Source organism: Dysidea avara, chromosome 8 (genome assembly GCF_963678975.1).
Source record: "Dysidea avara chromosome 8, odDysAvar1.4, whole genome shotgun sequence".
Lineage (NCBI taxonomy): Eukaryota > Metazoa > Porifera > Demospongiae > Dictyoceratida > Dysideidae > Dysidea > Dysidea avara.
The window spans coordinates 7253893-7270249 of NC_089279.1; the positions used below are offsets into that span (position 1 = coordinate 7253893).

At 36.5% G+C, this 16357-nt stretch overlaps 2 protein-coding genes across 3 annotated transcripts; both read left to right on the plus strand.

Moving 5' to 3' along the window:
- The first annotated feature begins 323 nt into the window (after window positions 1-323).
- Window positions 324-5992, plus strand: LOC136264359 (transient receptor potential cation channel subfamily A member 1-like). The gene is made up of 2 exons (XM_066059084.1): window positions 324-2836; window positions 2981-5992. Exon 2 carries the CDS (start codon window positions 2987-2989, stop codon window positions 5696-5698), a length of 2712 nt encoding a protein of 903 aa, XP_065915156.1. The 5' UTR covers window positions 324-2836; window positions 2981-2986; the 3' UTR covers window positions 5699-5992.
- A 6147-nt stretch (window positions 5993-12139) lies between these two features.
- LOC136264356 (transient receptor potential cation channel subfamily A member 1-like) lies at window positions 12140-15307 on the plus strand. 2 transcript variants are annotated; one of them, XM_066059080.1, is made up of 2 exons: window positions 12140-12232; window positions 12362-15307. In XM_066059080.1, exon 2 carries the CDS (start codon window positions 12380-12382, stop codon window positions 15110-15112), a length of 2733 nt encoding a protein of 910 aa, XP_065915152.1. In that variant the 5' UTR covers window positions 12140-12232; window positions 12362-12379; the 3' UTR covers window positions 15113-15307. The 2 variants fall into 2 exon arrangements, with proteins under 2 accessions (XP_065915152.1, XP_065915153.1); XM_066059081.1 differs by having other exon boundaries at window positions 12180-12232; window positions 12374-15307.
- Window positions 15308-16357: the final 1050 nt, after the last annotated feature.

Below are 16357 nucleotides of genomic sequence, written 5' to 3' on the forward strand. Positions count from 1 at the left end.
TATACTAGCCCATTGTACGTGATTACTATAACTGATGTGTAAAACTGTAGCTATGTAATGCAATCACACACATAGTTACACATTTACAAAGCAGTGCTGTGTGAACTTTGGTGTTTGCTAGAATGCAGTTTCACGACACTTTTTTTGGTTTATTCTCATCTCATCAATAGTAGTTTTTGGTACTTTATCATTGTTTCAAGTTGGTGTTCATTTGCTTAATGCGATAATGCATGTCATTCTGTTTGTGATTTTAAATTCTAAAAGTGGCCTAATTTTTTTTTCAAAATGATACGTACAATTCACGCTCGTGATACATGTAGTCTCACTTATATTACAGTAATTGCATAAACACAGTTATGTATGCATTATAATGACCAATACATTTATGGCACATACAATATTGGCACATAATAAAAGTGATCACAACGCATAAGTAGACCTCTTTGTTTAGGAGGTAAATAAAACTGCTTGTTAATTTTTGTTTTTTGAATGGGTGCCTTTTTGGAAAACAGGCTATAGCCAACTAATGTTTTGACATGCATAAGTGTGGTACAATAGTCATGATCATATGCATATGATAGTAGTTACTTTGTTCCATATACCACATAATACAGGATCTGTACATGTATGTGGGTGAGTTCCATGCTTGACATAACTTTATCTGATACCTGTGTGTACAGGTGATACTGCATATTACACCATGCATATTTTAATGGGATTACTTGATAATATGCTTCATTTGTTAACCAGAATACTTTTTAAAATTTATTTTTACAGGGATGACAGCATCAGTTGAGGCTGTTATTCAGCTGTGCCCTGAATTGTACAGACGCAATATGTTCCTGGTTTAACAGCTGGGTGGCTAGAGCAATGGGGATAAAGTTTCTTGTTCAAGGAAACAACAGTGGTGGTAAGTCCCTGCTTGAGCATCGAACCTGGGACCTCTCAATCACCAGGCCAATGCCCTACTGCCTGGGCTACTACTGCCCCCCAAATGATTCATGACTATACTTGGTATAGTCATGAACCCTTACTTTACTGTTGAATCCATTCACAATTGAGCTTGAATAGTGAACAACACTAGGAAGTGAGTGTCAAAACTCACACCAGTTACTTTAGACGACACAAACAGTTTAATTAATGCATTCCTTTACTCTCTGTTGGCATGAATTGTCAATCCTCTCTCTTAAGTTGTAAACCAATAGTATCATAAATTATTGTATGGTATACGTATAACAAATGCTACAAAGTTGGAAATATACCTACTCTGAATATGCCATAGAGGGACAACAAACTACACCATCACATGTTTTAGAGGATGCTGCAACATTTAAGATCCATTCTTGTGGTCTGTATACGCACAATACTATTGGTTACATTGAGTTTGGCATTTACAAGTCATGCTCCTTATCCATAGAAGTATCTACATTGTAACATGTATGTAAGTGTACACACATGTAGTGTGTATATTATTAGTCAGTAACATGTGATTTTATTGCAAGTGTGATACAGTGTTCTCTTGGCTTACATTCTTAACACATTTGCTGTATAGTTTGTGAGACCTGGGCTTACAGCTACAAAAATTTCACTGTGAAACTAGATTCCCTACAAGTAACTAAATGTGTAGCTATCTGGTGTTAGGACTAAACACAGAGGTGTAGTGAAATGTGTAACAATTAACTACTGTATACAGGAATATAGTGTAAGATTAAGAACCAAAAGGCATACACAAGAAAAGAATGACAGTATCAAGTGACAGAGGAACACATTGGAAGATACGAAACCATAAACTATTCCAAGAACTCCAGAAGTACACTGAAAGAGATTAGCAAATGTTGTATTGTCCAGAGAAGCAGTATATGACATTATTTTGATACTTGATACTCTCTCTAAGGACTTCTAAAGTAGGACTGATTATGTGTATACTAAATGCTGACTTTAATGTGCTCCCGATGGTTTAGAGTAGAAAGATATAGACACTTTAGAGACACACTATAGACAGTTTCATTGAGGCCAGCCAAGCATATGATCTAATTTGAAGTATTCTAAGACTGTATAAACTTCAAATAGCACCTTAATCATGTAGGGGGTATATCTACATTAATTTTATTTTACAACCAATTACAGTGAAACCTGTCTAATCAGGTCACTGCATAAAGAGATCACCTGTCTAAACTGGCCATTATAGAAATCCCCACATGTACTAACTGTGTATAAAGTGACCTGCTTAATGCAGCCACCTCCTTAATGAGGCCAGAAAATTTTGTCCCTATGATAACCGGAAAAGAAAGGTTTCACTGTAATACAGTTTACACCTGTCATAAGTTCAAACTGGAGTACAACCTAACAATGATGTCCTCCACACCATCAAACTTTTACCAACATCATCAAATTCCTCAAAGGGAGCACTTTTGTTACAATGATTTTCTGTTTTATTTTCAAGTACATTATAGTCAGTCACCATCAAATATTTCACCTGATAGATGTTTCAAAAGTAATTTCATGGGACAGCTATAAGCCTCACAAGATATTACCATCACTTGGTTTAAAGCACAAGGGAATATGATATACGGTATGCTAGTGTGCACTGTACAAATAAAATGGTCTATGAATCCTGATATTTGTGAAACCCTAACTGTTTGGTAATAGTCACTGAGCCATGCAAAAATGTTGTAGCTATCTTATAACCACAACAGTCAGAGTGACTAGTGTCACAGTACTGCTTCATGGCTATAAAATGAGGTGCCCATACAGAGTGATCTTTAATTCATTACAAACTGTTTGTGATCAGTAAGTTCTTAAACAGTTGCCTGTCATCGCACAGTTGGATAAAAAGGTCAGCACTTGTTGTGGAAATGTGCATAGGTATTGGCTATAGCATGCACATACATACTAACTACATGTAGCTACTACTGTATATTAAGCTGATACTGTTGTTGTCCTCACAAATGACACAGCATGTACTCATTTTTTACTATAGGATACAATGGATGGAATCAATAAATCTCCTGAATCAAAGGAAGAATATAATCCCTTACTAGAAATTGTAAGCCATTTTGATAGGAGGGTGACACTTATTCCAGTAGAAGAGTTAGTAAGCCAAGGAGAACTTGCTAAACTGCAGCAAATCAAAGATCGCTCAAAGCTGCACAGGAAAAGTGTACATGGGTTTACACTCCTTCATCACGCAGCTAAAGAAAACAAACTAGAAACACTTGAGTTTCTGTTAAGTCAAGGTTGTGACATCGATGCCAATGATGATGATGAGCAGTCACCTTTACACAAAGCAGCTATGTTCGGTCATGCAGATTTTATGACAATTCTTCTTGAAAAGGGAGCTGACGTTGATAAACGTGATGATTACGGAAACACTCCACTTCATGCTGCAATCATTAATGGAGGAGATGTTAAGGTAATTGAGACACTAATAAAAAAAGCTGACATCAGTATCAATAATAACAGGGGTCAAAATGCACTTCATGTTGCAATTAAATACCATAAAATTGATACCATCAAATTGATCCTCAATCATCCACAGATATCTAAAATAATTTCTAATTCTGACAATGAAGGTTATACACCACTCCACTTAGCAATAAGTTTAGGTCACTTCGATACCACAGAAGAATTGCTGAACAGAAAAGACCTAGGTATTGACATTTCTGCAACCACCAAGAAAGGAAAAAGCATTATTCACCTTGCAGCTACTGCTAACAATGCAAATTTGTTGGCTCTCATTCTTGAGATTCCAAATACTTTGTACCTCATAAATAAGTCTGACAATTCATCTTGTAACCCTCTTCATGATGCTGCCAAACATGGTAGCTTAAAACAAGTCACAATGCTGTTGGATAGAGGTGGGTTAGTAGTTAGCACTGTAGATGGTTATTCACCTCTCCACTATGCATGTGCTCGTGGTCATTTAAATGTGGTAACAAAGTTACTAAAACGACATCCATTTCAAAAAGAGTTACTCACTAATAATGGTGACACTGGTTTGCATTTAGCTGCTACAAATGGGCATTCTGCAATTGTAAAGCTTCTTCTTGACAATGGTGCCCCTATAACTCACAATACACAACAAGCAAGTTTCCTAGATATAGCATTATTTAAAAGAGACAACTGTGTGGCACTGGTTGCAGTTAACCATGAAAGGTGGCAAGAATGCTTAGATTTAGTCTCACCAGTTCACCCAGCTCCAATGATCCACCTTGTTCAGACACTTCCGGATGCTGCCAGGGTTGTGATGGACCACAGCATAACTTCTGCACAACTAAATCCAAACCATCCTTGTTACTGGAAACAATATGATTTCAAGTACCTTTTGGATGAGTCAAAAAGCACAAGCACAAGCATGTACCACCCTCATCGCAACTGGTATCAGCTTATTTTGCATTATCTATACCTTCTGTTTACAATCCCGAATGAAAATGATGCCAACCCATTGAAGGTAATCAAAACCATGCTACAATACCAGCGGAAAAATCTTCTTGTCCATCCACTACTGTTGACTTTCTTAAATCAGAAATGGAGAAACTATGGCAGATTGTACATTCAAATTAGAGCCAGTCTACTTACACTACTCACAATTCTTTTGACTGCATTAATAGGATTCTCTGAACCACCAAGACCATCTACAACAGATTCTGAAGCAGGAGCCAATAATACAATAAAAACATCATGTAAACTGTGTCTAGAATCAAATGATGGTGTACCAAATGCCCTTGCAAAAGTGACCCTAGCTGTAAACTTTGGATATATTGTGGTATTAGCAATACAACTTATTTCCTATATTCGACAAAGACAGGTTGTTCACTGGTTCCATACATTTGTTGAACTTTCCACTGTAGGTTCTACTGCCGTCTTCATCCTCAGCAATCCAACAGATCGTTGGCTGGCGGCTGTTGTTGCTGTTTTGTGTGCTTGGGTGTCTTTGAATCTTTTTTCTCGTTATTTCGATGTATTTGGCCTGTACACGATCATGTTCTATGACTTACTTATAAGGATAACGAAGGCTATACTGGTTGGAATATACTATATTATTGGATTTGGCTTGATACTGTTTATCCTTATTGGAGATGTAACTGAGTATGAAGATCCAGTATTGGCAGTGTATAATGCATTCTTTGCAGCATTTGGTGGCTTTAATAGACGCATACTTGTAGTAAAAGAAGAAGAGGATTCATTTCAATACAGAAAGTCTACATACACTATTGTATTAGTAATGATGGTGGTACTTACTATAACACTAGTCAACTTACTCATTGGTATTTCAGTTGGTAGCATTGGCAACATACAGAAAGATGCGTTGCTGCATCAAGCAAAATTGAAAATACAACTATTTCTTGAGTTAGATCCAAACATTCCTAGATTTCTAAAACGAAAAATTATTCCAAAGTCCTTTAAAAAGACTAGATCAATTTCTACGACTGACAGACTATACGATTTCTGGGACTTTATCGTGTCCAAATTTGCACCAAAGGTTCACCAATGTGAGCAGGATGAAGTGAAAGAAGAAAAATACGAAGATGACAAACAAAAAGACATGCATTATCGCATCAAGCAAATGGAATGTCAAGTTGAATCCCTGCTAAAGCATCAAAAGCTTTTTATGGAGGAAATGAGAATGAACTATAAGAACAATTCCATGGCACTGTACAACAATGGGAACAAAAGTTCATATAGCACTGCTTTGTAAATTTGCATTCACATGAGTGTATTCATGTATAGTTTCATAATACAGGCATTGATAATTGTGTGCATGTATGTATGTATGTACGTACATGTGTGCGTACATATGTATGCGTATATACGTATACTGTATGTGAGTATACTGTATGTGTAATATATGTAAATATGTCTATGTTTAACATATGTAGTATGCATGCATTATACGTTTGTGCCTTTGTTCACCGGCGAGTCGAACCCTGGTTAGTGCAAGTTCATAGGCCTTGTGGTTTTCCCAAACATTATTTATTTATTTATTAATTCATTCATTATTATTTATGACGTAATTTTAACCACATTTTGTATTATTCTTAGTTGAGTATTTGTATATCATTCATTAATGTTGTGTAGTTGCTAGACTTTCCTACTTGTTGTATGGCCAGAGATATACATGTATATAGTCATCTATCTTATACTCAACACTCAAACTTGCAGTCTAAGTAAAAATCCATACCACTAAAGTAAGCGTGCAGCAGTGTATATTGTGTTCGAGTGTGTGAGTGGCCGATGGAGACAGATTAAGACAATTGCTAGAGTTTTCAAGTGTACACTACTTTCACTGGGTATTTAGAACTCTTGTATATTTACACATCCTGTGTGAATACACTTACAATAGTGTTACCTGGTTTCTTACAGCATGCAAAATGTTTTCTGCATTGATTCTACTGCATTAGAAACCATATAACGCATTACAGTGTATAGATCCCTATATCACCACTACACATGACAGATATGGGATATTTACACAAGTATACCATTCAATATTATAATACCTAAGTATATACCAGTGGTGGATCTATGACCCATAAAGCAAGGGAAGCTACAGTAGGTTTATATCGAAGGAGATACAGTAGTCAAATGACGCTTTCCCAGTTTCCACAGCTCACATAACAATGAAACTTTATATAAATGTGAGAGCACTATTAAGTATAGGATCTCTGAAGAGTGTTTTTTTTGAAGGCTGCATTCCCAGAAACTGTTGCTTTGTCAGATTTAAGTTTACATCAGGGGCCTCAGGACTGTAAATGGAAGCATTTCAACCTTGACATAAAACTGTGTAGCTAAAACTCAAGTAGCTAATCATTTTGAAAAATATATTATTTTAAAAAGCACCGATAAAATGATTATACATTTTGTCAACTTTGGTGTGGTAGAAATGTATGACCATTTTGCACAGAAACTTTGTTTACCACCATAGCCTTAATGAACTTCTTTTGGATGTTCTATTAGAGTAGTTGACAGCTTTTGTTTAGAGCCTTCAATACAGAATTTTGGCCACTTCCATTAATTTTTATTATAAGAGTCCAACTCATCCCCTTGCTCAAGTCCATCTTTGCTTATGATCATTTCTCTAGCTTTTATTAGTTACCTGTTAACAAATTGAGTGCACCATCAAGTACTACTCACTAATGTGACATTGTAGCTAAGATAGTAGACTTGCTGAATGGAGTAATGCATTATAGGCTGGTGATTTGTAAAATTGTTATTAGTATTCTATGACTTGCAACGTGCATGTTTTAGATAGTTGGATGCATGCACAATGTACACATCTTTATATGGGTTACAATTATTATATTTTATTTGCATTGTTTTGCCTTAAAACTGACAGATGGAGTCTACTTCAAACTACGCATAGAAATGCAAGCCAACATTTTAGGAATGGGTGCTTGGAAGTGGCCACTGTTCTGGAGAGTGTAGATAAAACCATGCCTCATGAGTGATTCATTCTGTTATCACATTGTATAGTTGCCTGTTCTACAGAAACAATTATTGTCATTTTATTGTCGCTGTAATATAGCATTACTAAGTAAACAAGAAATGCTCTAACAGAAAAAGATGATCACCTTAAATCTATAACTGTTAAAGATAATAATGAATCCTCGTGTGAATTAGAGGACCAAGTAATCTATTTGTGCTGTTTGAAGGTTAGCTACATCAACTCGTTGAAATTGAAACACTCATGCACTAACAATTTCAAAATCTTTGTAAGTGAATCTTCAAGATTAATTTATTGGACACCTTTAGGGTAATATTGTGAACATTCAAAGTGTCAAAGTGGGCCTTATCTACAAGTGACATCATGAAGTTGAGGCATGGAAAAGTGATAACTACTTCATTGCAGGCTAATGTGGCATTAAATTGGCTTGAACTGTTAAAAAACAAACTGCGTCACATGTTAAGGGTTTACCTAACACAGAATGTGTGTGTGTGTCCACCTTGCAATGCAGCTGGGTATACAATGGAACCACAACTCTTAAAAATAAGGACACTTGTGTAATCCAGATACTTGGTAATGTTCTCAAAATTTACCTAGAAAATCAGGACGTCTTTATAACCAGGACACTACTGGTTGGTCATAAGGTGTCCTCAATACACGGGTTTTATTGCATGTAGACTTGTTTTATGAATTTCTCTTAAACTGCATCTGAGAGACGAGTGCTTATATTTGGCCTATGTATATGGAAATTCATAGTTAAAAGCATGAACATAATATGAAAGTGCTTTTGGTGGTATTATATATCCATGCATATACTGACATGCTACACAGTGATTCTGTGTATTGTTATTGTTGCCAATTACAACAAGATTGAAGCAACTTTGTGTACATACACAGGTGAAGCTAGGTTCACAGCCATAGTGAATTCTACTTACCATAAAACACCCAAAACATTTATTTTGTAGTCATGTAGCTAACCAAGTCTACATGCAATCTTAATTTGAATGGTTGCCAGTAACTCCTTCTATTCACAGGCTTCATAGCCTTCTCACAGGTCCCTAGTGGGATAGCATTTAATAATAATAATAATAAAAAAACTGAGACAAATACTAGCCAACAGAATCTACCACATTTGGTGGTAGAGTTGTGCTATGCAAAATACAAGAATGTGTGGCATGATACACTTCCAAGTGATAAGTAAATAAATTTTGTTTACTAGGAATTGTGTATAATTATTATTATTACATGTACATAATCTTGTATGGCAGGCTTCAAATAGCTAGGGTCACAATGCATCCTTTGCTGTCAACAAGGGACTATAAAATTATTTAGTCAGGATTCCCCTATAAAATGCACTCTCTCATAGCCACTGATCTCCCTATTAATACCATCAAGAGAAACTTCAAAACTACATTCTGGTATCACTTTGCAAGTGTGCAAACACCAGAAGTGTTTTAGAACTGAATTCTTCATGAATGAATAGAAGCCGGAACTAAATAGCCAAAGAAATTTATATATTTTTGTGCAACAAATGATATATGTCAGTATGTAACAAAATAGAGTGCATACCAAATCAGTGGAGAGTGATTAAAACAACAAGACATTTGAATACAAGTTACATAGTTACGAAAGTTTCGATATATTTGACCGAAATCTTTTATTGTTTACAGTTCCAAATAGGATTGATCTGAGTGATGAGGAAAGGAGGGACTGAGTTTTCTAACAGATGGACCCAACAAACTTTTAAAAAATGTGACCAGCACGGTTAACTACATTTCTTATTACTAGCAGTTTGTGTTCTTGGTATGTATATGTATATAACCTGAATGTATTTTACTTGTTTGCAGTGTAGCTATAGATACTGTGTCAGCTGGTATATGTACAGCCAAAGTTACTCTTTACTGCAATACAAAATACTTTGAAAACATAAAAAATAATACATTAGTGATCTGTTACAAGAGAGAGGAGAGTCACTAACACTCAGTGATCTGTTACAAGAGAGAGGAGACTCACTAACACTCAGTGATCTGTTACAAGAGAGAGGAGACTCACTAACACTCAGTGATCAGTTATAAGAGAGAGGAGTCAAGCAAAACATTGAAACGCACACTTCATCTTAAGCCATGCATTCGGTATGAGCCACAGCTTAGCAGGTAAAGTCACATAATGCTTGTTATGTAGCAATAAAAGGATCATTTACTCCCTATGATTGCCAACAATGTGAAGAATTGTTTTTATGTGACAAGGATTAAGTGACCAACTTTAAACATGTATATATAATGCGTACCAGGAACTATGAATTCTGTTAATATACACTCTTGATAGCAGCCACACTTAAGCAGTGTTACAATTGAATTTCTCATCATGAGCTTAAAAATTGTTTTCAAGCATTAAGCAGTGGCTGAGTTGCCACAATGGTTTTTGAATTAAGGAAATAAATAAACAGCATGGCATTTAACCGAGTGAATACAGTATCAGAAACGTGTACACCCAAATATAATAACCCTACTAAATGGTCAGATGTCAAACAGCATAATATATGAAGACAAAGTAGACAGCTGAATTAAAAACATGGTAGTTATAGGAAGTATCAAATGACAAACACCAAACAATCAACCATGAAGGTAAACAACCACAAAGCCCCAGATCTCACACTAGACTCACTACTTTATGGTATGTACAAAAACACAAACACGCATATACACAATATGTATATACACCATGGCACACATTGCATGTATATTGTGACACACACACACACACACACACACACACACACACACACACACACACACACACACACACACACACACACACACACACACACACACACACACACACACACACACACACGCTCACATATATGTTCATACACTACACTATACAGATACTACATACACGTCTATCAGCCTATCAGATAACATTGGCAGGGTCCAGGATCTGGAGGACTGGAGGAGGTTGACAGTACTTACAATATCTTCACAGTGTTAAGTCCCCACATCAAGGTAATAGTCTTCCCGTAGCCACAGACAAAGAGACAATGACCATAGTAGGACCTCTAGTAACTCCTCCAGATGACATAGATTCATACTACACATCATCACTTGTATTTAGTAATAGATTCATACCACACATTATGACTTGTAATTAGTAATTAAGTAACAAATGTATACACACAATTGATGTGGGCATGTATGAAAATACTCCACTAGGAGATATGTTCATCATCCATCCCTTCTAAACTACATTTCTCCATCACAACTTGCATAATTGGCCATGGTTCTATAGAATGGCTTAGTAGTTAATGTACTCACTGAAATAAAAAAAGCAATAACATTTTCATGGGCAAACAGTTGTTTCTCATCCTTGTCAAGTGACCCACAACACAGATGGTGCTGCACTTGCCCGGTAACACACTAACCCAATTAGACACCCAGATTCCATAGCCAACTGGTCATAGGAGATGTGATCACTCCCTACTGTTGATGCTGCCAACCCCCCCCTTACACAAGAATTGTGGAACCCTTCCAGTCTTGTCTCCTTGCCTTCACAGCCTAAGTTTTACTTCCATACAACAAGGTGGCCACTACAGCACATCATCAACATTGGGCTGATCTGAATGCCACTAAGTCCATCACATTACATTGTTTCATTGCAAGATGAGTCCACATCCCATAATGAAAAGATCCTTTCTGAAACCAAGAATTCATCTGCACCAATTGGTCAGATCACAAAGTTTAACACAAAATTTACATCAGCTCGATTACATTCATCATGCAGCTCCAGAGCTATATACCCAACATGCATAAGGCTGGCCACAACTCTAAGGAATTTGCACCCAACATGAGCACTTAAGTTTCCTGATATCAGCAAAAAGTCATTTGACAGGATTCCATTCAATATCTCTTGGAGATCATCATAAAACACTTCATCTATATCATAAAGAACACAGATAGTAGGATCATACCCACAGACAGTACTACACACAGACCACCAACATAAACACATGTGGTCAACGTAGACTTCGAGGCATAATCTTTCAGATTTAATCCATTTTACCTTGTAGCAGTGTGGAAAATCATGACTAGATGTACAAAGGTCCACTCACTTCCAAAACATTTGGTCTTCAGGATACCAGGAATGGAAATGTTGTAGTTCTTAAGCTCAGTAACCCAGAAATCTACTTTCCTCTCTGCATCACTAGCATCAGTCATTCAGAACAATGGACTGACAAAAGCAAAACAATCAAATTCCAACGCATAGGAAGCTTGTGATATATTTCCAGGCAGAGGCCAACAACCACAGGCCCATGTATGCACACACACACACACACACACACACACACACACACACACACACACACACACACACGTACACACACACTATACATGCACATATTAAATTCACAATTACAAACACTTACATACTTTCTTCCTATTATATATATGCTAGGATGCACATTTCATGAGACACCTGCATTACATTGCGTGCATGCTTGTAACCATGGCAATTATGATCATGTCATATGGACAGTGTAGGGGAGTTACGAAACCCTACAATGTGATGTTTACCTGTATTATAGATGACACCATTCTAATAGCATATGGCACTACTGATCCATGCAACAATGCTATAGTTGTTTGGCAAAGTAGGCTAGTGCTGTTGTATAGCTTCATTCTATATACATGTATAAATAATGAGACATGTATTAAAACAGTTAGTCTAAACCACGTAAATTTCAACTGTTTTGTTTTCTTATATGTGTGAAGAGTGTTCAAAGCATCACAGGTTAGTTGCTTTAATTATACTGTATGAAACATTTCTTAAGTTACATGTTGCAGCACTACTAGTGTTAACAGTAGTATGTATTGTAATATGTTAGCTCAGTCATTTGTTACCAGTGTACTGTTACTATAGATAATTTTGTAGAGAGTCATGGATGGAACTAATAGATCAATTGAAGGTCAAGAGTTGAAAGAGAGATACAGTCGTCTTCCAGAAATTGTGGCTCCTCTTAAAAGAAGATCAACACAACCAACAATGGAGGAGCTGGCGATTGATGGTGATCTAAGTAAGCTGCAACAGATAAATGACAGCTCAAAACTGCACAGGAGAAGTAAGCATGGTTTTACTCTCCTTCACCATGCAGCTAAAGAAAACAAAGCAGAGATAATTGAGTTCTTGGTAAGTAAAGGATGTGACATTGATGCTGACGATGATGAAGAGCAGACAGCTTTACACAAAGCAGCCATGTTTGGTTATGCAGCGACTGTGAAGGTGCTTCTTGATAATGGAGCCAATGTCAACAAAGGTGATGGCAATGGAAACACTCCACTTCACATAGTTATCTTCAGTGGAGGAGACATTGAGGTAATTAAGGTACTTATGGTAAAGGCTGATCCTTGCGTCAAGAACAATGAGGGCCAAAATGCACTTCATTTTGCTGTAAAATATCATAAAGTTGATGCTATTGATTTGATCCTAAACTGCCAGCAGATCTCTGAAGCGATTACAAGTGCTGATAATGAAGGTTACACAACACTCCATCTAGCAGTGAGTTTAGGTCACTTTGACACAACAGAAGAATTACTAAACATGCAAAACTTAGGTATTGACATTTCTGCAACCACTAAAAAAGGAAAAAATATAATTCACCTTGCAGCTACTGCTAACAATGCCAACTTGCTAGCTCTTATTCTTGAGGTTCCAAATGCTTTATGTCTCATCAACAAGTCTGACAATTCATCTTGCACACCTCTTCATGATGCTGCAAAAAATGGAAACTTAAAACAAGTTACATTGTTGTTGGATCGAGGAGGCATGATTGTTACCACCAAAGATGGCTTTTCACCACTTCACTATGCATGTTTTAGAGGACATTTGAATGTGGCAACAAAATTACTAAAGCGACATCCATTTCAAAAAGATTTAGTCACAAATAATGGTGACACTGCTTTGCATTTAGCTGCAACAAATGGTCATTCTGCAATTGTAAAGCTTCTTCTTGACAATGATGTGCCAATCACTCACAATGTGCAACAAGCAAGCTTTCTTGACATAGCCATGTTTAAAAGGGACAACTGTGTGGCAACGGTTGCAGTTAACCATGAAAGGTGGCAAGAATGCTTAGATTTGGTCTCACCAATTCATCCAGCTCCAATGATCCATCTCATTCAGACAGTTCCAGATGCTGCCCAGGCTGTGATGGACCACAGCATAACTTCTGCACAGCTCCATCAAAACCATCCTTGTTACTGGAAGCAATACGATTTTAAGTATCTTTTGGATGAACCAAAAAGCACAAACAAATTTTATCCTCATCGCAACTGGTATCAGCTCATTTTACATTACCTATACAGTCTGTTTACAATCCCTAATGAAAATGACGCCAACCCATTGAAGGTAATCAAAACCATGCTTCAACACAATCGCAAAAATCTTCTTGTGCATCCACTGTTGTTAACTTTCTTAAATTTAAAATGGAGAAACTACGGTAGATATTACATCCAAATTAGAGCTAGTTTACTTACACTACTTACAGTTTTTTTGACTGCATTGGTAGGATTTTCTGATCCACCAAGACCTTCTGTAAAAGCAAGCAACTGCACTGTAAGTGACAGTACCTCTGATCACGGTAGCGATACTTCTGACCACAGCTCAGATGATGGTATACCAGGTGTACTTGCAATCTTAACCCTTGTTGTAAACTTTGGATATGCCGTTGTATTAGTAATGCAACTTGTCTCCTATATTCGACAAAGACAGGTTGTTCACTGGTTTCATACATTTGTTGAACTTTGCACTGTAGTTTCTACTGCTGTCTTCATTCTCAGCAATCCAACAGATCGTTGGTTAGCTGCAGTAGTTGCTCTTTTGTGTGCTTGGGTGTCTCTAAATCTTTTTTCTCGTTACTTTGATGTGTTTGGCTTGTACACGATCATGTTCTATGACTTACTTATAAGAATAACCAAGGCTATAGCTGTTGGGCTGTATTACATTATTGGATTCGGCTTAATAATTTATATTCTTATAGGTGAAGAAACTGTGTTTAGCACGCCACCATTAGCTGTATATAACACATTCTTTGCAGCATTTTCAGGTGGCCTTAATCACTTTGAATTACTTGCAAGGAAAGAAGAAGAGGACTCATTCCAATACAGAAAGTCTACATACACCATCATATTAGTAATGACAGTGGTACTAACCATTACACTGGTCAACTTGCTGATTGGTATTTCAGTTGGAAGCATTGGTAACATTCAGAAAGATGCATTGTTGCATCAAGCGAAATTAAAAATACTGTTGTTCCTCGAATTAGATCCAAACATTCCAAGATTTCTAAAGCGGAAAGTTATTCCAAAATCTCATAAACACACAGGTCAGTCAATTTCTATCACTGACAAAGCATATGATCTCTGGAACTACATCATATCTAAATTTGCTCCACGTATACAAGGTTGTGATCATGATCATCAGCTAACAAAAGAAAACCAAGAAGATGAAAAGCAGAGAGACATGCATTATCGTATCAAACAAATAGAATGTCAAGTTGAATCACTACTAAAGCACCAAAAGCTCTTCATGGAAGAGATGAGAATGAACTACAAAAACAATGTTATGAAATTACATTCCAGTGAACACCGATGTTCATACAGCACTGCTTTGTAAATCAATAACTTTGTGTGTATGTGTGTGTGTGTGTGTATCTTATGAGTATAGTTTTGCATTATAGACATTGTAATAATACAATATGGACCTGTATCCAGGATTTTGTATGTATCTCCCACACAGTATAAATTCTCCAATGCTATTTTGTATGCATTACAAGCTATTAAGCTACTTTCGAGTATGTATGTATGTATGTTTGTAGATGATTTTTAACATTTCCATCTTATAGTTGTAAAACTACTAAAGCATCAATATTTTTTTGAGCTGGACAAATAGCAAAACCTTCATTTGTGATGATCACTAAAAATAATGGCTATCAAATGAAAATTTGTGAAAGCTTTTGTTGGGGAGCATTCAAACCAAACCACTTAGCCCTAGCTGCTGAAACAGTTGTGCTCACACTAATGTTGTTTGAATTTATGGCAGTAGCCATGAAATTATGTAAGAATTGAAGTGTACTCCATAACCCCATTAGTTACTAGACCACCTCAGTACACTGACCATGTCAAGATATCAAATAATATTACTGCTAAAGTATACATGTACATCAAAACTTTATTAGTAAGACCACCTTATTAGAAGTATCCAGACATGTTGAGCACTGTAGATACCAAACATAGTTAAGGTGTACTTCATGACCTCATTAATAAGACCACTTCACTATAGTGACCATGTCAAGTAGGTTTGAAAACATAGCTAAGGTGTACTTCATAACCTCATTATAGTGACTATGTCAAGTAGGTCCCAAACATAATTAAGGTGTACATTATGGTCTCATTGATAAGATCACCTCATTATAGTGACCATGTCAAGTAGGTCCCAAAACATATGTACTTCATGATCTCATTAAATAAGACCACCTCACTATAGTGACCATGGGTCCCAAAACATAATATGTACTTCATGACCTCATATATTAGCAAGATACCAAAATACATAAAGATGTTATATACTTCATTAACAGTGATGATGGCAAGTAAACTAAAAACACAACCAATAATATGTACAACCTTGAGCCCACCAGCCCAATATTCAGGTATTGAAATTACTCTTGTAGTTACACTACTTGCATACAGAATTTCTTGTCTAGAATGGAACTTTTGCTTCCTGCATGTTTTAAGCATCCAGTTTTAAACTCAATCAGTTCGTTGTGAGGCACTGAGGCTCAAATACATGCATGTATGATGATACGCTGACCTGGCCAGTTGCAAAGGAAGTGAGTATCAGATAACATAGAACAGCTGT